General features: G+C 36.9%; 1 protein-coding gene across 5 annotated transcripts in view; it reads left to right on the plus strand.

The window, feature by feature from the left end:
* The window catches only part of BLTP1 (bridge-like lipid transfer protein family member 1), a 148884-nt gene that overhangs the window by 25493 nt on the left and 100367 nt on the right, over window positions 1-23024 (plus strand). For all 5 annotated transcript variants that reach the window (XM_083367354.1, XM_083367353.1, XM_083367356.1 and 2 more), the window contains exons 7-22: window positions 2694-2775; window positions 3062-3255; window positions 4161-4240; window positions 5824-5974; window positions 8043-8199; window positions 9125-9203; window positions 9912-10003; window positions 10479-10596; window positions 10681-10836; window positions 13329-13426; window positions 14484-14662; window positions 14797-14903; window positions 17039-17244; window positions 17877-18104; window positions 19993-20130; window positions 20761-20937. In XM_083367354.1, coding sequence (XP_083223480.1) covers window positions 2694-2775; window positions 3062-3255; window positions 4161-4240; window positions 5824-5974; window positions 8043-8199; window positions 9125-9203; window positions 9912-10003; window positions 10479-10596; window positions 10681-10836; window positions 13329-13426; window positions 14484-14662; window positions 14797-14903; window positions 17039-17244; window positions 17877-18104; window positions 19993-20130; window positions 20761-20937 — 2242 coding nt within the window. The remainder of the gene's footprint in view (window positions 1-2693; window positions 2776-3061; window positions 3256-4160; window positions 4241-5823; window positions 5975-8042; window positions 8200-9124; window positions 9204-9911; window positions 10004-10478; window positions 10597-10680; window positions 10837-13328; window positions 13427-14483; window positions 14663-14796; window positions 14904-17038; window positions 17245-17876; window positions 18105-19992; window positions 20131-20760; window positions 20938-23024) is intronic.

Consider the following 23024-nt stretch of genomic DNA (forward strand, 5'->3'; position numbering starts at 1 on the left):
TCATTCATCAATGTGCTCTCTGTTCAGAGAAGGCTTAAGGAAAGGAGATAGGCTTTTGTACAGTCAGGCTAGGAATGTATTAACAAGAGAGATTAGATACCAAAGAGAAACTGTTCCAAACAGCAGAAAAATCAGTTGTCAGCTAATGAACCAGCAACTATGTGGAGAAGCCTGAAGAACATCATTGGTTACAGCAGAGCTCTCTCCTTTACTGAAGAGAATCGTCAATTGGCAGATGACCTGTAGGTTCTACTATAGGTCTGAGAGGAGATCACTGTCATCTACCGCTATCTTCCTCACTTCAAATACACCAACAGTAGCCAAATTTCCTACACCTTTTTCCATACCTCTGCCCCTCCACCTCTGGTGATCTTAGAAAAATGTGTAGTCTGTTTCATAGCTAAAAGATAGGAAAAACACCAGGCCCAGATTGACTAACTCCTTGCTTAAAAGCCTGTCCTGAATAACTGGCCCCCATCTTCATCCAGATCTTTAATAAATTGTTGGAGATGTGTTCTGTCCCTTCTTGCTTTAAATGCTCTACCATCTTCCTGATTCCTAAAAAAACCCTCCATCAGGCCAGTTGCTTTAACATCTGTAGTTATGAAGACCTTTGAGAGGTTAGTGCTGGCCCATTTGAAAATCATCACGGATCCATTGTTTAGACCCCTTGCAGTTTGTTTACTGAGCAAGTAGGTCAGCAGATAATGCTGTCAATATGGCACTGCACTACTTTTTGCAGCATCTCGAATCTCTGGGGACCTATTCATGGGTCTTTTGAAGACTTCAGCTCAGCACTCAGTACCATCATTCCAGAAATTCTTCACTCTAAACTGATTCAGCTAAATGTGCCTGTCCATATTTATGATGTGTGTGTGTGTGTGTGTGTGTGTGTGTGTGTGTGTGTGTGATAGCTTTTTGACAGATAGGAAGCAACAGGTGAAGCTAGGGAAAATTAGACCTCGTACAGGCATCTCTCAGGGCTGCGTGGTCTCCATTGCTCTTCTCTATATCAATGACTGCATCTCTACAGATCCATCTGCTAAAAGTACTGAAGTTTGCAGATGATACCACAGTTATTGGCCTTGTTTGAGATGGTGATGAGTCTGCATATAGATGGGGGATTGAACAACTGGCGCTGTAGTGCAGCTGAACAATCTGGAGCTGTACATGCTTAAAACTGTAGAGATGAGAGTGGATTTTAGGAGGAACCCTTCTGTTACTATATTCAACAGCACAATATCAGCAATAGAGTCCTTCAGGTTTTGAGGTTCTATAATCCCCCAGGTCTTGAAATGGACACTTAACATTAGAATCATCATTAAAAAGGCACAACAAAGAATGTTCTTCTGTCAGCTCAGGAAGTTCAGACTGCCCCAGGAGCTGTTGATACAATTTTATAGAGGAATTATTGAGCCTGTCATTTGTATTTCTATAATGGCCTGGTTTGGTACAGCAACCAAACAGGACAGGTACAGGTACAGGTTCCAAATGATAAGACAGCAGAAAGAACAATTGGAACCAGTCTGTTTCCGTAGAAGACCCGTATATTATGCAGGTCAGAAGGAGAGCTGAGAAAATATCTACAAACCTTTCACATCCCAGACATAAATTCTTTCAGTTCCTTGGGATGCTGCTATAGGGCATTGCATGCCAAAACAACTAGATACAGGGAGAGTCACTGCTGAATACCTAATTCTCACAGATCTATCTAATGTCTGTGTATATTCACCCAGCTAGTCTGGTTGTAGTATATTATAATCCTTGTTATCTCCTTTACTACCCCTTCTTATTGGTATTATGATGATGGTTATTCTGTTGCATTGCATGTACACCGAAAGCTTTTGCACTAGAAACAGATTTCTTGTGTGTCTGATCACATTTGGCCAAGTAAAACTGCCCTGTCCTGTCCTATCCCATCCCATCCCAACCCACCTCTACTCCCACCCCACCCCATTCCATTCTATAAACAAATCATTCAAAATATTTAAAAAGTATTTATGAAGTGTGTTTTCTGTAAAGGGACACACTTTTCAACATGCTTTCTGTGAAGGTGTAGGTTTTAGAACATAGTTTGATAAGTTTTTGAATTTAAAATTGTATTAGAATATTTAAAAGATAACTTTCATTGGTATTAGGTTCCAGCCCATATACCATTTTGGAAACATGAATAATATCTATCAGAATTCACAGGTCTAAAATTTTCATTCCTGGACACTATAACATTTAAGTTACAGATTTTAATGTGCCAATTCGCCAGGGCAGGTTCAGATATACTCATGATAATGGTTATCGTACTACTATTACCCCAAATCATATTTCTCCCTTAGGTGGAATTTAAAAGCAACAATTGAAACATGAACAGTTTTTTTAGGACCACACTTATAGGCTACTCCAGTGGAACCTGAGCTATACCAATTACACTTATATAAATGTATGTGATTATTAACATAAGGTAGCAGCAAGGATGCATGGTGGGAATGTTTAAGGTAATTATCATAAGTTATACTATAGCACTGTGTTATATTCATTTAGCTTTTTAAATATATGTTTTGCAAGTCTCGTATTTTTCTGAAATAGGACTGCAGTCCTCTGAACAGGAAGTTCTGTTCTATTTTCTTAATGAGTTGATTTGCATGTAACTTTGGGGCTTTTATTGTTCAGTGTGTAAACTTCACTTGTTTTTCCTTCAGTGTCAAAGCAAAAAGTGATTCTTATGATCCCTCATCTTCATGGAGATCTCTTATTCCTGTAATTAAAGTCAGTGTTAGCACGGTAAGTAAAAAAGTTCCTGATCATCTGCAATTTAAATTTTCTATGGTTTTTGAAGATCACTTTCTTCAGTAGTTATAATATTTCATATTGATCTTAGAAACATTGTTTAGTTGACATGATTCAAATGTGTGTGTGTGTGTGTGTGCGTGCATGTGCACATGCTTTCATGTATTTCTATAGGAGATATATATGGTTTGTTTAAAATGCTAAGTAAAATTGTTTAAAAAGAATGTCTTGCTACCAAAGTATTAAGAGTTAACATGCCGTTGTTTTTCTTTTAAATTAGGGTCGCTTAGCATTTGGAAATCATTATCTGCCTCAGACTCTATGTATTAACTTTGATGATGCTTCCTTAACTTATACCACAAAGCCACCTTCAAGCCATCTGGATCAGTTTATGCACATTGTAAAAGGCAAACTGGAAAATGTGAGAGTTATGCTTGTTCCAAGTCCAAGATACGTTGGTCTTCAAAATGATGAGTAAGTTAAAACCATAGAAAATATAATATAGTGGTGGGGTATCCAATCATTTGGGAATGGAGGAATCTCAATAATTTACAACTCTTAAGAAGTGTCATCGTTGTCTGTATAAAATGACATAGTCATAGAGGAATGAGACCTGCCTGATTGAGTACTTGTCTATATGCTAGGCATAAGTCTTTGGTTTCCTAGCGAAACTCATGATTTTGATTTTTTGATGGTTAATTTCCAGATTATCCCCTTGCAGAGGATAATTGCGACCAAATATTTATTATCATGACCAGAGCATGTTGTTTAAAAGAATAGTGCTATATACTCTCAAGAGTGCATCTATATTCTATTTTAACAGGAAACTATTAATAAATGATGGAAATACAGGTCAGGATAGAACTTTTTAAGAAAAAATTAAAGCCAGCATATTTAAATTATACTGTGAAAGTTTCTCATTTAAAAATTTAGTTTGGCTACAGCAACTTTCTCTACCACAATCCAGTAATTTTAGGAGATTTATCGTTAAAGTTTAAAAATGTTTGATTTCAAATGATTCGATTAAAACCCTTATTTTGAAACAAAGTAAATATTTTTAATTCAGCATTTAGTTAATACTAGAAAATGTTAATATGTTTATTAATATGTTACTATTGATGAATTGGGCAACAATGCTTTGGATCACTCTGAGCATAAGAAAAATGCAGATTTTCTATATTGCCTTAACATCTTTTTAAAATTTTTAAGTGAAAAACAAAGTCTATAACTTAATGTAATAGTCAGACATTTTCATGAGAGGTCTTGTGGCAGTCTTCTTAAAGACTGACATATTGAGTGTAATTTTCCATAGACTAGAATTCCATTGATAAATGCAATGTTTACATTTTCGTTTCCATTTTTTATTTCTTTTATAACAGGCCTCCAAGATTAATGGGAGAAGGTTTTGTTGTGATGCAGTCAAATGATGTTGACATCTATTACTATATGGATGAACCTGGTAAGTGTGAATCTTCTCATTTAAGTGTAATAAAAATTTGCAAGATCTTAGGGTTTTTTTTGAATGTTTTGAACTAGGAAGATCCCTAGAATACTTAACCTTTTCCTTTTACAGAGAGTACCTCTGTCCATTTTGATTCTATCTAGTCTTGCTTTTTAACCTTTAAAAAATGGCTTAGTTCCTTGTCATGGATTGATACCCAGTTTGACTGTATCCTAAATAGCTATAGAGCTGTTATTAATGGCCTATAATTATTGAACAAGTAACTTTGAATCATCAAATTGAGTTGCTGCTGTGCAGTGATTGTGAGAGTGAACTGCAAATTTCAGACCTTGCTTAGTTTACTACCTGATCTAAATAAATTAGCTCATCAGCCCAAGCCATCAGCTGTTTTTCCCCCTGAAAACTAGCCCTCTAAAAATGATTATAATTATGTCATTATCAGATTAGGTATTGCATTTGCTAATGTAAAATGGCAGGAATTGTTTCATAGAAATATTAGCAAAAAAAATTGAGAAACAAAATAACTTTGTTCCTGGAAATCTCTTATTTACATGACCAGATGTAGAATGCATGAGCTTTTCAATAAATAGGAAAAGTGTTGATCTGGCTTTAAATTTACTATTATAGCATTGCTTTATCTGAACCCACCAACTCAGTTTGTGTATAGCTATTGAAATAGGCTTAGCCAACATGTGATATATACTAAGCACTTAGTAAAGTTTTAAAAAGTATACATCTGAAATTGGATTGCATGTCCATATTTCAAGACTGTTCAGTTGTAGGATTTCTTGGGTAAAAGATCTAGGTTTCAAGAAGAGCAAGATTTGATTTAGCTACAGTATGAGGCCTCCAGGTTTTCTCTTTTGCTTTTTGCCTTACTTTTTTACAGTTGGAAAATACTAACCAACATAGCAAAATACAGGTAGTCCTTGACTTACCACAGTTCATTTAGTGACTGTTTAGAGTTACAGTGGCACTGAAAGAAGTGACTTATGACCATTTTTCACATGACCACTCCAGCATCCCCAAGGTCACGTGATCAAAATTCAGACACACTCTACGGACTCATATTTATGATGGTTGCAGTGTCCCAGGGTCATGTGATCATCTTCTGACAAGCAAAGTCAATGGGGAAACGAGATTCACTTAACAAACCTGTTAATAACTTAACAGCTGCAGTGATTCACTTAACAACTGTAGCAAGAAAGGTCGTAAAATGGACAAAATTCACTTAACAAATGTTTCACTTGGCAATAGAAGTTTTGGACTTGATTGTGGTTGTAAGCTGAGGACTACCTGTGCTGCATTTAGGTAAATGTTGACTCTCATGTCTGGCAAATTCTTGATTTTACTGACTAAATTCTTAGGTTTCTTAACATTCAAGATCAGTACAAAATATTTCAGTGTGTTTTGTCAGCATTTTTTGGTAGTATCTGTATATTTCTGGTTTTTAACTTTAGTAGGCTTGTGAAATTTCTGTTAATCCTTTACGTACTTGGTTTTATGATCTGTTAATTAAGCCCTCCAGTTATGAGTTCTTTGACTATACATTATGGAGGGGACTGTTTTCCAAAATACAGGTCTTGTACCAGAAGAAACTGACGAAAGTAATGAGGGAGAGACAAGTAATGAAGATAGCAAATTGCAAGACCTACCACCATGCTGGGGATTAGATATTGTTTGTGGCAAAGGAACAGATTTTAATTATGGACCATGGGCTGACCGGAAAAGGTAAGGCTTCTAATGAATTGGAAAAGTTCGTTAAAATTCTTTAAATTTCTAAGATGGTGGCGCCTGGATCGGCTGCGGCTGCATTGGCTCTTGAAGGTGAAAAGTTTGGGGAAGGATATAGGCCACATGATCGGGAAGGTTTCAATGTGTTTGAGCAACATGGTAGAACTAAAGTAATATACGACCAACAATCTTTGCTGGCATGGCGAGTTTCTAGCTGTTTCAGAACTGTTGGTGAGACTGTTAAAAGTCATTGGCGCTGTTTCAAATTGTTCTGCCAGTAGCAAGATCTGACTGCTGGCCCAGCGACAGATTCTATTGCAAATCAGGGCTGTTTCTGAAGGAGGCGGAGGAGGAGAGGTCCCGGGGCTTGTGGAGCAAAGGAACTGGATGAGGTTGTTGGCAGACCCAGAGGAAGGGAGAGAGGCTTTTGGAGGAGTTGGTGGCGGTGGCAGTGTGCTCCAGGGGCGAAAAGAAGCAAGTCCTTTTTAAGGAAATAGTGGAAGAGACAGGATCAGAAAAAGGAAAGGAGGTGAGGTTGTTGTGCAGGAATACAAACTAATTGAGGGCTAATCCACGTGGAGCTCCGTTTGCATCTTGTCCTGTTTGCCATTTTAGAGACTAACATGGACGATCTGAAACTTGAGCTGGCCACGAACAAGGAGTGTATATCGGAGGTGGTGACCCTTTGAGAGGAACGAAATTTCATTTTGATGTATGCTGATTGGCATAAATTCAAAGTGACACTAAAGTTGTTGTTGCTATTATTGTTGTTAGTATTATTATTATTAAAAAATCAGGAAGATACTCAAACATGTATCTGCCCTGAAAGTCTATAGCACAGTCAGACATCAGAAGTTGACCACAAGAAATGCTTTATGAAAATTTTATTGCCTTATAAAATGTTTTATAAAATTTGCTGAATTTTAATTCCATGGGAGTCATGGGTCCTGGATTTTGAAAGTATTCCATAGTTAGCCCCATTTCAAGTACCTTGATTCAAAAACCTTTGCTTTACGATATATCAGTGATGGCGAACCTTTTAAAGAACCTTTTAGAGTGCCCAAACCACAATCCAAAACCCACTTATTTATTGCAAAGTGCCAGGGGTGATCAGCATTATAGTGCCCTGGGGGGGTAGGGAGGTGCCTCTAAATGCCGCCTCTGGCATGCAAAAACCAGGGGTACAAAATGGGCCACCGTGCTGCAAGGGGCCGATACAAGTTGCTGCACCATGCAAGAACGGGACAGGGCTAGTGAGTATCATGCAGGCACTAGCCCTGCCTCATTTGCAGTGCGTGCATGCTCACGGCCCCGTGCGTGCACGCATGCATGTAAAATGCTTCCCCCCTCCCTTTTCTTCCAGTCTGCCAATCGACAGTGGTTGGTGACCTCTGCTCTACCATCTCTACTTGAGCTTGCTAGATGGCTGCTTCGCCTCCTTTGTGCTGGGCGGGGCTCCTGCTCCGGGCGGTGGTGGCAACCTGATGGACCTGCTGCTGCTGGCAGTGGCGCACGTGCCAACAGAGAGGGCTCTGAGTGCCGCCTCTGGCATGCGTGCCATAGGTTCGCCACCACTGCGATATATCATTTCACCCAATTAAAGGTTATACACAAAGGGGAATTTTAGTAGTATATGTAAATTCAGTGGTGGATGAGGATGCATGCAACTTGGCTCATCCATCCATTCATCCATCCATCCATCCCTGGGATTGGCTGGCCCCCCCACTCATTCTAGTGCTGCCACGCAGGCTAGCAGCCCTGTTTGTGCAGGCACCTGGGCACTAGTCAATTTGTGCAGTGCAGCACCCGTGGCACATTCATGCATGCGTGTGGGTGCTAGTGCCCCTGCTGTGTGTGAACCTTGTGCAGGTGCACACGGAGGCATACACAAAAATATTTCCCTGCTGCTCCCTTTCCCTCTGGGCCACCAACCCAGAAAAGTTGGGGAGCTCTGATGTAGAGAATCTAAATCATCAGTGTTGCCTTTGTGTATATATACCACAGAAAATATTCATAAATGACATATTTATTTTAGTATAACTGTTGCTCTGGATTTTTCTTTTAGGGATTGTTTGTGGAAATTTTTTTTCCCACCCGATTATCAAGTAATGAAAGTTACAGAAGTTCCAGTTCCTGGGAAGCCAAGACAGATCCTTGCTTTTGAGCTACGTATGAATATTATTGCAGATGCTACTATTGACTTGCTCTTTACAAAAAATAGGGTAAATAAATATAACTTAGCTAGAAGCTTGGGAAATTATTCCTAGTTGTTGTAACACATGTATTATTTCTCTCTTAATTTTTTAAATAAATATTTATGTACCTTATAATTTATTTTTGGAAATATTGAAAATAGTACAATACAAAAAATCTTAAGGGAAAACTTTAGTTAAGTATTTCTTCATATTTGAGCATTGTGTTTTATGTATTCCTCAACAAATCAGTATTTTTAATTTTGATTAAAAATATATTTTTCTGAACCCAGGCTGTTGCTGTCAGAGCAGAATAAACACACACACAGACAGATACACACAGAGAGACACAAATACACAAACATAAAGACACATGTCTACTCTATAGTTTCCTATAATGTTAATCCATATTATAAGAAAACAAGATTTCCTTTAAGTCTGCCATACTAGGTCTTATATTAATTTTTGCTCCAAAAGACACATTAGGGCTTATTTTCTGGTTAGGTCTTATTTTCAGGGAAATACGGTACTAAATGCATCTGTCTGGTTGATGATCTTAACGGGCTTATTTTGGGGGTGGGTCTTATATTATGAGCGTCCTGAAGTATCATGCGAGGACTTATTTTCCGGATGGCTCTTATTTTCAGGGAAACACAGTATATGCATTTACTTTTATTGGAAGAGTATGGAATGGTTTACTATTGATTTTTTCCAGGTTTTTGTCTGTTCATTCTGTTTTACAGCTCTGATATGTACAGCTCTGATTTGTACTCAATTGATACAGTATTTTTTCTCCTTTCTTTGTATTCCTAATTTTTATCCTATTTGTAATCATTTGTGCTATATTTGTTTTCCTTAATCTTAGCAGTTAACATATATATGATGGTGAAACAAGCTTGAAACAAGGCATCATGTTAATAAAACTAATTGAACTAATTCTGAATTTTGTTGGTAGGAAACTAATGCAGTACATGTAAATGTTGGAGCAGGTTCTTATTTGGAAGTTAATATTCCCATGACTGTCACTGAAAATGGTAAGTTGAAGCAAAAATAATTTTCTATTCTTCCTGGTAAACTATATTGAAGTAGTGGCCCTTACATATTGACTAGCATTTCTAAAAACTTGGTGTTTCTTAATATATCAACGCATATTAATATAGAAAGCTTGCTGTATATTATTTTCTATTTTATGGAATTTGATTAAATATCAGTCTACCAATATAATCAGATTGATTGGATTCAAGTTTTCGGTGCATAAGGTAAGCTATGTAGTGAATACTGAAAATATAATTCTAAAAATTTTGATGATTCAAGATACGACTAGGTTTGCCTTTCACTGTTATAAATATTTCTTATTTATTTCTTAAAACTTTATGCAAAGAGTTGTATTGACAATGTATCTGTAATAGTCACATCCCTTTATTAAAAATAGACATTTGATCCAAAATGTTTATTTTTAAATTGGTTCAGTTCATGTTATATATTTACTAGTGATAGTATGTATGAAGTAATTTTAGAAAATAGGTACTTCCTCAAATCATGAAGTTGGAAGGGACTTCAAATGCCAACTTATCCGGTTCTCTACTCAGTGCTGATCTGCTACAACATTTTGGAATGATGGCTACCTTTAAAGATTGCCATTGAAGAGAAATACACCATTGTAAAAGGCAATGCGTTGTAACTTTTTTGATGCATTTGAAGAGAAACATAATCCTAAAACAAAGATTTATTCTGTTTACTAGGCTACTCCCCCACTATTAAAGGACAACTTTTGCATATAGATGCTACCAGTAGTATGCAGTTCCGGACTCTCTTAGAAGCAGAAATGTTAGCTGTAAGTAATATTTTATTTATTTATTTTATTTTAATCCCATTTATATCCCGCCCTTCTCCGAAGACTCAGGGCGGCTTACAATTTAAGCACAAACCAATGTGCTTAACAATAGCCTTCATTCTATGTATATGCCTGCTTATGCATACTTTCAGAATAATTTCTGTTGTATTTGCTTTCAAATTACTTCAAAGCAGGTCCAAGCAATTGTAAATATCTGAACAATATATATGATAATTGTATTTTATTGAATAATAATCAGTAGGAAAAACACATCAAAGAGGGCAAAGCTTTCAACATATTTATCAAAGCATTTGGTAATTTTCAGATAGATGGTGTTGTATATGAGTAATTAACAGAAGGATTTGTAAGCTAATAAACAGGAGTTAGATGGCTCTCTGTTTTATTTTAGCTATTACAGTTTTTGGCGAATTGTTTATTGTTAACAATATCTATTTTTTATATATATATTTTTTAGTTTCACATTAATGCCTTTTATCCTCGACCATGGAACATGCCACAACTCTGGCAGACTGAAGTTGAAGTATATAAAGCTACTTACCATTTCATATATGCACAAAAAAACTTCTTTACAGGTATTCTGGATCATATATAATTTATCATTTTCAATTGCACCATTGTCAGCACCCACTGAAGCAACTTATTCTTTTAATTTTTAGATTTGATTGAAGATTGGTGTAGTGACAGTTCTCCTGATATCTATTCATTTGTTCCCTATACATGGAATTTTAAAGTGATGTTTCATCAGTTTGAAATGATTTGGTCTGCAAATCAGCATAATTGGATTGATTGTTCCACAAAGCAACAGGAAAATGGTGAGAACTCTATGTTTTAAAGTATGAATACTAAGTTTCTTCTTATAGCTATTGAGCAGTAATATATATTTATACAGTAATACATTATTATAATTATCCAAAAAATCCAATTGTATTTAAATAAACACCACGTCACCTGAAAATGATTCCAGGTCCTTTTCAATCTTTGTTATTGTAATAGGCTGGGAAATGTGCAAAGAAAGAACTGTCACTAGCATGCAAACAGATTCCATTTTCAACAATTACTAGATTAGTATTATCAGTAAAGAATATTCCATAAAGGAAAATACGTTTTGCAGCTAACTAAGATGATTTAAATTTCACACGCCCTTTAGAAACTTGTTCCTTTCTCAAAGGGACTGTAAAAAACCCCAAAATTGTACAGAAGAAAGAACTGTAATGATTTAACAATATACAAGATAGCAGTATTTTTAAAATCGCAATTCCTCCTTGTGTATTTTCTAATTCAGTAAATTTTAAATTAGGATAGTTGGATAGAGGGAAAGAGACTACTTCTAGTCCAGTCATTGTCCCTCTCCCTTCAAATGAACAGAAACAAATGTCTAAGATGCCTCTTTCTCATTGTGTAATTCAGTGTTTGTACACAAAATATTTCTGTTGAGGAGGCACAAGTCTTCATCCCTCTAGTACAATATGTACAAAGCACACAGGTATTGCCTGCTTTCCACTTCCCATAATAATAAAGGATTTTTTGTATTATATATGATTGCAACTCCTACATAGAAAAATTAAATTAATACAGTATTATGAGAAGTGGAAGCTATGCCCTAACCCAGGGGTAGGCAACCTCGGCTCTTTTATGACTCATGGACATAGCTGACTCAGGAATTCTGGGAGTTGAAGTCCATGAGTCATAAAAGAGCCGAGGTTGCCTACCCCTGCCCTAATCCAAATAAAACTGAAGTATGGACCTTCCATCTAAGAAATCTTATAGCAAAAAAAAGAGTTAAACGTATCTTTTTGTGGAAAGAGGATAAAACACAATTGCTATCCAAAATATTTCCGAATAATATAATCTTGACTGATCCCTTATATTTGGAAAACACTTTGAAGTAATCGGTCAAATACTGAAAACCAGAAACAACTTCATTAGGAAAATTGTGGGGAGAGGCAAAAACATTGAGTGTAGTGGCACCTCAGTAGAATCAGGACAGCCATGCCGGCAGAACTCAGGCAAAGGTCTTTAAGTGGGGAATTGCTGAGAGCTCACAATGACTCTGATGCACCGGAACAAACTATAACACTTATAGTTCAAGAATGTCGTCTCAGGAAATTTCAAGGCATCTGGGATGATCTCATTGCAGCCAAGGCAAAAGCAGTTACATGATTAGCTTCCTTAGATATTGAATTATAACATCTAAAAAGGTAAAGGTAAAGGTTCCCCTGCACATGCATGCTAGTCGTTTCCGACTCGAGGGGCCGGTGCTCATCTCCGTTTCAAAGCCGAAGAGCCAGCGCTTGTCCAAGGATGTCTCCGTGGTCATGTGGACGGCATGACTAGACGCCAAAGGCGCACGGAATGCTGTTACCTTCCCACCGTAGTGGTCCCTATTTTTCTACTTGCATTTTTACGTGCTTTCGAACTGCTAGGTTGGCAGAAGTAGAACATCTATTCCATTGCAATTTTTTGGCCCGATAGTATGGTGATATTTTATTTTTTATTGTACTGTCCACATATGATAGATAGATAGATAGATAGATAGATAGATAGATAGATAGATAGATAGATAGATAGACAGACAGAGCTACACATACAGAGACACACAGACACACACACACACATACAGTGTGTGTATATATATTTTATATATATATTCTGATGCTTTATTTAAACTAAATTTGTATCTCAGTGATTGATGATTGGGAGATGTGGTGCAATGGCATAATGACACAGGAATTGTCGGCCAGAAATGGTCTGCACTCCAGCAGTTTGAGGCTGGCTCTGTGAGATGGAATGAGCTACTGTCGCTTGTTCCTGCCCACCTAGGAGTTCAAAAGAATGCAATATTGTGAGTAGCTAAATTGGTACCACTTTGGTGAGAAAAACTAGCTGTGTTTGTGTGTGCGAAGATCAGAAGCCGGCATTGAACCTGGACCGAGGCATTGCAAGGCAAGGCGAGACTGGCGGAAGAGCCTGCAACCCAAGTGCTGCTAGTTAATTGATGTAAAGCTTGTTTCTCAGTTCCAGTACTTGGAGAGCAAGGCTTCTCCTACATTTTTTCTTAATTTTCCAGATGAGCATTCTAACACATGATAAACCTTTTTTTGAAAACGATTGCAGAGAAATTCTAGTGCTCTTGTTTTTAATAAGTACTTAAGTAGTTTAATATACTTAAGTGTGTTAAGAAGCATACTGAAACACTTTTTAATGGCGCTTACAGAATTGCAAATTGTCTTTATAGTGTCATTTTGATAAAAGAAATATTTTTATGATTAATTTATACTCAATTTTCCCCCCTATTCTCTTTTAGTTTATGTGGCTGCCTGTGGAGAAACATTAAACATAGTTTTCTCTTTGCCTTTTCTTGACTTTGTTCCAGTTACATGCAGTACTAGATTCTCTTTAAGGGTAAGTTGGTAACTTTATCTTCAAAATAAATTGCATTTGTTTCTATAATAAAACAAAAAATAAATAAATTGGGGGAAAAAGAGAAAATTGACAGCATGTGTTCTAGCAGGATCTGAAGAACATGAACAATGATTTCTAGCAGGAGCAAGAAAATTATGACTCACATGTTGTTCGTGTCCCGCTTCAATACATGCTGTCAATTTTCTCTTTGTTTATTTATTTTTTATTACTGGATTTATAAGGCAGCCCACATCAAAAACACACTGGTCATTCATCTTCTAATGTCTTCCTAAAATGGTTTTATAAACTATTATAATTTTATATCGGTTCAGTATTTTTGCCATTAATCTTACCCTTAAATATACAGGTACAGTAACATTTGTAATCTTGAAATTCAAATCAAATATAAGTGGTTGACATTTGGGACCATAGGTAGTTTATTCTGTTCTATACAGACAGAATACTAGTATAGTCCTTTTTTGAAAAGGTAGATTCATTTGAAAAATACTTGTTTTTTAATACTGAAATTATTTCAATAGGGTTTAGGCTACTTAATTTTATAATACATTATGCGATCGTGGAAAATACTTGATAATTTTTTCCCAAGGCATTGTAATAGCTCCTTCCTTCTATTTAAAAATTTAAAATACTTTTCTTTTATTATGAATAACTGTCTGTCTTATACAAATTTATAGGAGTGTTTTCATTTTTACAGATGTTAACAAAGTGCCAAATTTATCATGACATACTAATTAAAATAAATAGTTTGCTTGAGAGATAATTAAAATCCAATAATGTCTTTTAACTTCTAATAGATTTTTGTTATGTTTCATTTGTTTTACTATTCACAAGAATAGATGAAGTCATACATCAAAAGGAAAGAGTCTGCTCTATGGAATAAAAAATGGTGGATACCATTTACTTGTGTCGGTTTCAATTTATTTCATGACAAATTGGGATTCTTTGGGCAAAAGAAACGAAATACACCAATACTTTTGTCCGCCTCTGTATGTTTTAAATATAATAGATTGAAATATGTATTATATTGAATTTTCAGGGAGATGATCTTGATCTTCACTTACTTCTTCCTGATTGCCATCCTAGTAAATACTCCCTGTTTATGTTGGTGAAAGATTGTCATTCTAATAAATTAAATCCTGAGTCTTGTGCTCCTGCTGATAGTCAGAGTGGCCAGAAACTAAGCAAGTCCAAGTGGAGGAACATGACTCAAGAAGAGTAAGTTTGGTTGCTCTTACTACAATGTCAAAATATACAAGAAATTAATGTGTAATGATTGTAGCTGTAGATTCTTTTTATGTTAAGAAAAAGTTAATAAAATAATTACTACATAGACTATTCTTTTTGAATAGGGCTGGCTGGGTTGAATGCTGGACAATACCAAGTATTATGCTTACAATTGATTATGTATGGCATCCAATTTATCCCCAAAAAGTTAAGGAGCATTTGATCCAATCATGTAAGTTTGTTTCTTTTTATTCATTTTTTTAAAAAAATGCAGAATAAGTCATTTTGAAAGAGAAAATAACCAAGGTAGAATAAGTTGAAAGCTAATGAAACTTGGGTTGAGAGCCACACTTTTCATTTACATAGCTTTCTTTATGACAAAAAGTTGTCCTTTTTATCTTCATTAGTATAAAGATAAATCATAGTGGCTTAGGTTTAAAATGATAGTTCATTTGGTTATGTATACAACTATGAATCAATGCAGGTAGTCCTTGTTTACCAACTCCTTCATTCAGTGACCGTTTGAAATTACAAAGGTGCTGAAAAAAATAACTTTATGGCCAATGCCCACACTTACGACGTTTGCAATGCCCCTCACTTGTTATGGTCAGTATATGTCTAATCTGTACACTGGGGGGGCAGGGAGAGAAAAATGAGCCAGCCACTTTGCCTACAGAAATTTCTTGGGATATTTTTTCTGCCCCCTCCTGATCCGCAGAATGGAGAGATCTCTTAAGGGGATGATGTTCCAAAAGTAAGCTAGATCCTTTTACCCAAGGATCCACCTCCTGGGAATCCCAGCTGAGTTTTTAGGGGAGTCATTGATGGCCATTCAATGGAGCACCTCCTGCACCCTGCCAAAAGTGGGCAGCATTAGGTGAAACAAGAGTGGCTCTGTAGCCATTTGCCAAATTATGGCCCCTTCACAGTCCCCTCTTTGTAGTCAAACTTTTCCTTGCAGTTTTTTTAGCCAAAGCCATTAACAGGTCTTGCTCTGCCAAATGGAGAGAGCTGACTGGGGTCTCAGGTGGCATGACCTAAGTCAGTAGTCAATCTGCCTGCAGGTGCCTTCTCTACAAGTGCACCAGAGTGGAGACTCTGGCCACATGTAACTTGGAGTGTCAAGTGGGTCATTGGAACTTTAAATTCAGGGCTGGCCAGGAGGAGATAGGCAGGATATAAGGCACATCTTTCCAAAGTAGATGTCTGGTCTCCCCCATGGACAAACAGAACAAAGTTCTGAGACAGGAACAGCGGACAAGCTATCTCGTTACTCCATTCAGGGCCTGCATGCAAAAGGGCCCTTGGGAAAGCCTTGTTCTTCACCTCCCCTGCCTTCCAATACCTATATTGAGTTAGATATTCCCCCCTACAATATGCATGCCTGGAAGGCCCCAGTTTCTCCTCCCCAATCCAAAAACACATTCCCTACCCAGGTTGGCAAAGTAAGAATAAAAGCACTGACATGCCTCTCTGTCCCTATCAGTGTCCATGCCTCTCTGGTGCTTTCCTGCCCTCTTCCGCTTCCCACATGCCAATCATAGCCTCTCTTCTTCCCTTGTCACCTCCAGAAAAAAAAGGGCCCTGCCAAAAAATAGGTTTTTTCTTCTTCTCTGTCTTGTACAAGGCTTCTGGGCAGTTAGAAATATAAACATAATAAAAATAGTTTTAAATCTCTTTCAGTGTAAAGTACTTTGAAGTGTAATTACTTGAGAAGTATTGTAGAATTGTATCAAACAAAGCAGATAATAATACTAAAAAAATATAAGAAGCAAATTCAAAATCACATTTGTAGCTTTAATATCAAACAGATAAGATGAACTGTTCATTCTTTATCATTTCTAAATGTACTATATGATAAAATTACTTTGTGCCTCATTAAAATTTTGAAAAGAAAAAGTGTATAAAATGAATCCTATCATAGTTTTCCTTAATTTATTACCCTTTAGGGCAGGGGTGTCCAACTGCCGGCCCATGGGCCAGTTACATTATGTGGAGGCCGTGCCCACCCCAGCTCCGGCAATGTGAAAAAAGTCGTGATACATTGTGACACGTCACGTGATGCGGCGAGTTTGACACATTTAGGGGATCTAGAGCCTAAAATACTATTATGGTTTCTTATTGGGCATGTCAATTTGAATTATTTATTATTTAAAAGAAAAGCTTGCATTTAGATCTTCCAGGTTAGTTTAGAAATACAATTTAAAATAATATGAAACACCAACAATAAAACAAAATATATTGCTTTTATTTTCTTCAGATTTGTTCAGTAATATTCTGATCTAAAAAAAACAGATTTCACTTTCACTAGTACACTGGTGAAATATTATCAGCATTCACAATTGCTTTACTTTTTCATTTATAAAGTGTCAGAAATGGAAGAAACCATATTATCTGCCCAGCGACCATCACAGAAAATGGCAGATGGAGGAACATCTTCTTCAGCTTCTTCCCGCCTTCCTGTTGACCCCTCTGAACTTCCACCTGACAAGCTTCGTGTAGAACTAGAAATTTCCCCAGATTCCCAGTTAACTTTATATGGACCACTTTTAAAAGCATTCCTGTCTATAAAGGTATGAGCTCTCTCTGGATTGTAGAATATACACAGGCCTTGTAGTCCTATTAAAAATGTAGAACGATATTTTCTAATTATAACTTACTTTGCAAATGAAGAAAACCTCCAACCAGCCTTCCATTTTGGGGTGTCTTTAAAATGTGCTAAATCATAACTTAATCATTTCTAACTAGCACAAGAACAGAATCAAATGTTTCCAAAGCTGCTATTTCACAGAGTAGACAATATTAAAGACAGCTCCTAGTTTACCAACAACTCAAATATTTGATTTGTTCTACTCATCACCCCCAGCTTTCCAATTACTTAAAATATTCGGAAAAAAACCTCCTTAATCTCTAAAACATTATGTATATGTGGTAACATGTAGACTATTTCTTTATAATTAAGAAATGAAAATTAATATTTCTAAATGACTTGCTATAGGATGCTATACTAAGGTGTGAAGGTTTATTTATTTATTTGTATCCCATCTTTATTATTTTTAATAATCCAAAGTGATGAACATATCCAACACATCTACATATTAATTTTATATTATTATATATTTATACTTTATACTGTTATTTTTTCATTGTTGTAACCTATTTATATTATATTGTTTCAACAAATACTGTTAATTCATCTCACTAGGAAAATTATTTTGGTGAAGATGATAAGTATACTGATTTTGAAGAAGCCATTTCAAGCCCTGTACTATCTATGTCAACATCTTCAAGTTCTGGATGGACAGCAGTTGGAGTGGATGCTGCCAAAAAAGAGTGTGATACATCTCTGAAACAAGTTAATCCTCTAACTTTGCGCCCATGGGATATTACAGTGCTTGTTAATGTGTACAAAGTTCATGGATGCTTGCCAGTAGTAAGTATTATGAGTACTTTATCCCTGATTTTAGAAAATTGTGCACATAACTAGAAATACAGATTTCCTATGGTTGGCCTGTGAATATGCTAGATCAGGGGTGTCAAACTCAATTTCATTGAGGGCCGCATCAGCATTGTGGTTGCCCTCAAGGGGCTGGGTGGGTATGGCCAGGGTGGGCGTGGCCTACTGGGTGGGCGTGGCTAGAGTGCGTATGGCCTATTGGGTGGGCATGGCCAGCTCTACATCGTTCGCATCAAGGGTGCCTATGGGGGCCTGGGCAGGAGTGGGACAGATCTGAGGGTCTCTGGCAGAAGGAGGGTCTCTGGGCCAGGGCCAAGGCAGTGGGGGCCGTTCCCTCACTGTTTCCAGGATGGCTTCGCGGGCCACATGAAACCACTTTGCGGGCCGGATCCGGCCCCTGGGCCTTGTTTTTGACATGTCTGTGCTAGATTTTGCCCTTTAAAACAGGCAGAAAAGGCCTTCATCCTGCAGTGGATAGACAATGGCTTAAATGGTGATCCTTAAAAACACATTACAAATAGTGCCCCCATGATCACATAATCAAAATGTGGGTATTTGGAAGCCTGCTTTCATATACCATCACAGAGGCACTTCCATTTCCCCAATTTGTCTTTCTGACTCACATCTCTGCCTTTTGGCTACCCTCCATTCTGTCACCTCTGCCGATCCTGCCACCCTGGTTTCCACTGATCCTGCCACCCCAGATAAGCTTTGCCATCTTTTTCCTCCTGCTGCTGACCAGATGCTTCCCAGTCTGGTCCTTTATGAAGCAGCTGCTGTCTATGCCAGGCCTTCTTCCTGATCCTGTGTGTGTCCTTGCCCAAATCACCTGCGGCTTTCTCACAAGGCTTTGGAAGAGAAGGAGGCCTGGCATGATCAGCAGCTGGCTTGTGAAGGGCCAGGTTGGGAATGCCTTAGCAACTGGAAGAAGATAAAGTCAGCTGGGACAGGAGGGCAGCAAAGCCAGAGCAGCAGGGTGGCAAGTGCAAGATGGCCAAAATGGCAGATAGTTGGGTAGGGGAAGTTGAAGAGCACTTAACTTCTAAGGGACCAAACTAGGAATGCCTTGGATTAATGTGAGTCCTTGGCTACTGACTAAGTGAAGTTCAGTTAACAGTGGTGATGTGGAGTGCAGGGAAATGGGCGTTATGACCTATTTGCTTAGCAATGGAGATTCTGATCCCAATTAACAGGGACTACCTGTAAAAGGAAATAGACTGAGCTTTTCATACTTAAACATACTGATAACATTTTTATTTCTCTCAGTATGCTTTTTGTATAGAAGATATAAAGGTAAAGTTTCCCCTGTACAGTTGTGACCATCTCTAGGGGGTAGTGCTCATCTCTGTTTCTTAGTAGAGGGAGCCAGCATTGTCTGAAGACATTTCCGTGGTCATGTGGCCAGCATGACTATACACCGAGATGCATGGAATGCTGTTTCCTTTTCACCAAAGTGGTACCTATTTATCTACTCGCATTTGGATGGTTTTAAACTGCTAGATGGGCAGGAACTGGGGCAAGTAATAGTAACTCATTTAATTCTTGAAGGTAATACCTAGAAATGATAGTTCCCTGTTTCTTCTCCAGTCTCAGAAAGGTTGTTTCCCTGGGTAAGAACAGTTCAAGAGAATTTTTCATGGGCAACTTAGCAATACAATATAAAATAAGGAATGATTCTTAACTTTAATAGTTTCAGAAGAATTATCCACTTTAAGTGATGTTACTTTTTGAAAAATGTATTATCTTCTAGTGTGACTTTTTCTTATTTTTAAGAATATTTTGCATGCTTTCATATTTTAACAATTTGAGAACTATTGACATTTAATTAAATGGTTATTTCTAATTTTAATATTCTTGTATTTAGCATTGCAGCAGTGATGGCCCAGAATGTCCTACTGGTTTTCTGGAAAGATTATGTTTTGAGATGAAGAAGGGATATAAGGAAACTATGTTGCAACTTGTATTATCACCATTAAATATATTCTTGAATGACAGCTATCAGGTAATAGTACTTAAAATATTTTCCAAGATAGTTAAATAACCAGGAAAAATTAACATAAGTAATTACCTTTTTATCATGCTCTCCCCTTCATGGATTACTGCCTTGTCGTGGCGAAGGGGCTTGCGTAATTCAATGAAGCTATGAGCTATGCCGTCTAAAGTCTAAAGTGCTCCATTTAACTCTGTGAGCCAATTACAATCATTCCAATTTGAATTATTTTTCTCCCAATGTCCCCTTGCAATAAAATCATTGTTGTAGAAAATCTCTCAACTATCAACAATAGATTAGTTTGTGTGTTGTGATAGCATAAGCATTATGATTGTGGAATGACACCATTGAGCTCAACTTATTTACCTGCTTTAATTAGATTTATTGTTTGCCTTATACATATATACCCAAAGGTAGTTCCCTAAGTTACATTTTTATGTATATAACCATAGTTTCATATGAATTATAGGACTTTATCATTTTCTCAAGTTGATTGATGGGTAAAGAAAACTGGAATTATAAACAGCTTGTATATTGCTTTGCATATTGAATGATATAATGACAATAATATAAAGCTGACAATAGCGTTAGCGTTTACTAGCTATATAGCACTAATCCCTACCCAGCTTGCTTTCTTAACAGAGACCTACTGTGGATGAAGTACTTCGAGAGGGTTATGTAAGCCTTTCAGGTCTACAGCTACGTGCTCATGCTATGTTTTCAGCAGAAGGTTTGCCTGTGGATAGTGAAACTTTGGAATATGCCTGGTTAATTGATGTTCAGACGGGGTGCTTGACAGCCAAGGTTACAGTTCCACAGGTTTGTAACTAAATTTCAGATTAAATGTGTACATTGTTATTTTAGCATATATGTTTTATGTATTAAAGCACAGGAATAGAAAAAAAACCAATTAGAATAAATTATTTTTGGTTCTCTTTACAAATGCCATATATTTGTGTAAATAGAAAGAGTTCAGTAATCTAGATAAGAATTTTAGATTGAAAGAATCATGCATTGTCAATATTAAAATCTCAATACTTATCTATATTTTTAGAAATCAGAATTACCTCTTTCAAATAACGTTGAGGTTTACATAGGACTTGTTTGATCCAAATTGGAAAAAAGACACAATTTACTGAAAGTGAATCTATTTAAATCTGACTTAATTAGTAAAATATAATATACAGGTATAAAGTATTACTAGCCTTGATTATTCAGTTCCAGTTTCAACTCTTATTCCATGAGAAATTTGCACATTCTGGATATTTTTAAGGATATAAAAGCATATTCAGTAAATTCTAACATTTTAGTTAATTATTATTGCAAGGTCCATGTAGTGTACTTATTTTGCTTTGTCTTTTAACCCATTTCCATAACAAAATGATTTATCCCTTTGTTGCTTGTATGTATACTGAGAGCTTAGGCACTAGAGACAAATTCCTTGTGTGTCCAATCAAGAATATTCTGTTCTATTCTGTATTCTGTTCTGTTTTTATTTCTATCAAATTCCTGCATTATCTGTTTCCTTTAATGAACTATTCTTTTCTTTTTTATTATGTTCTCTTTGTATATAGCTATAAAGAAAATTTAGATAAAATTTTGTTTTCCCATCCACATTTTTGGCAGCATTTATTCTGTTCTATGTGTTTTTTTTATTTTCATCCATGGTCTCTTTCACTTCATCCTTCCATCAAGCATCTTTTTTAATAATTCTCATTAACATTCCATTCTGTAATGCTTTTTATTTGGTTTCAACTTGATTCACATAGTTTCTCATATTCACGTGAGACATATTCATCTAGACTTTCGGCAGTCTAGATGATACCAATTCATCCTTTCTGGCATACATGTTTAGCCTTTTCATTTTTAATTACCCAATTGTTTTTCTTCCATCAGCTCTATAGGATTAAATCACATTAATCTTTTCCCTTTCTTTAATTTCATATCTTTTTTCTTTCATCTTTTCAATTTACACTATTTGCCATTTATTATTTATTAAATTTATATGGCACTCATCTCGTGGTTTGAGGTGAGTCTGAGCGGCTTACAACATAATAAAACATGGATACAAATGCTAAATATAAAAGATTAAAATTACAAAAAATTAAAACAAACCATGTGTTTGGAGCATAGAGGTGATAGTGGCTTCTCTTTTATTGTGTTAGCCACCTCCAGCCAACGGCTTCAGGGTATGCCACACTGATACAGACAAGCATTAAGGCAATTCCTGAAGGCCAGGAAAGAGGGGCCAGTTCTCACCTCCTATAGCAAAATGTTCTAATGAGTGGCAGAAAAGGCTCTTTTCCTGGACTTCACTAGCCACATTTCCTCAGGTCTGCAGTAGGCCACTTCTGCCAGGACATGTGGGGTGTACCATTTCCATTGAGGAAAGACCGCTCCTCAGATATCCTGGACCTATGTTATAGAGCACAGGTGTCAAACTCGTCACATCACATGATGTGTCATGACGTATCGCAACTTTTTCTCATTGCTGGAACTGGGGTGGGCGCGGCCTCCGCATGATGCAACCAGCCCATGGGCCAGCAGTTTGACACCCCTGCTATAGATGGCTTTAAAGGTAATGATCAACACCTGAAATTGAGTCTGAAAGCAGATCAGCAACCAGTGCAGCTGGCATAAAAGTATTATTACGTGTGTCACCATAGGGACCTCCAAAGCTGTTGCATTCTGGACCAATTGTGAGTTCTGAGTACTTTTCAAGGGTGGCCCCATGTAGATTGCATTGCAATGATCCAAAGGAAGATGAGCAGGGCATGAATGACTGAATGTAGGGTGTCATGATCCAGAAAAGTTGGCACACGATCAGAAATTATGCAAAAGCTCTCTTAGCCACGATTGCCATCTGCTCTTTGAGCAGGAGTTGAGAGTAGGACAGGGGTAGGCAA

The sequence above is a fragment of the Vipera ursinii genome, assembly GCF_947247035.1.
Source record: "Vipera ursinii genome assembly, chromosome: 7".
In the NCBI taxonomy this organism is placed as follows: Eukaryota; Metazoa; Chordata; class Lepidosauria; order Squamata; family Viperidae; genus Vipera; species Vipera ursinii.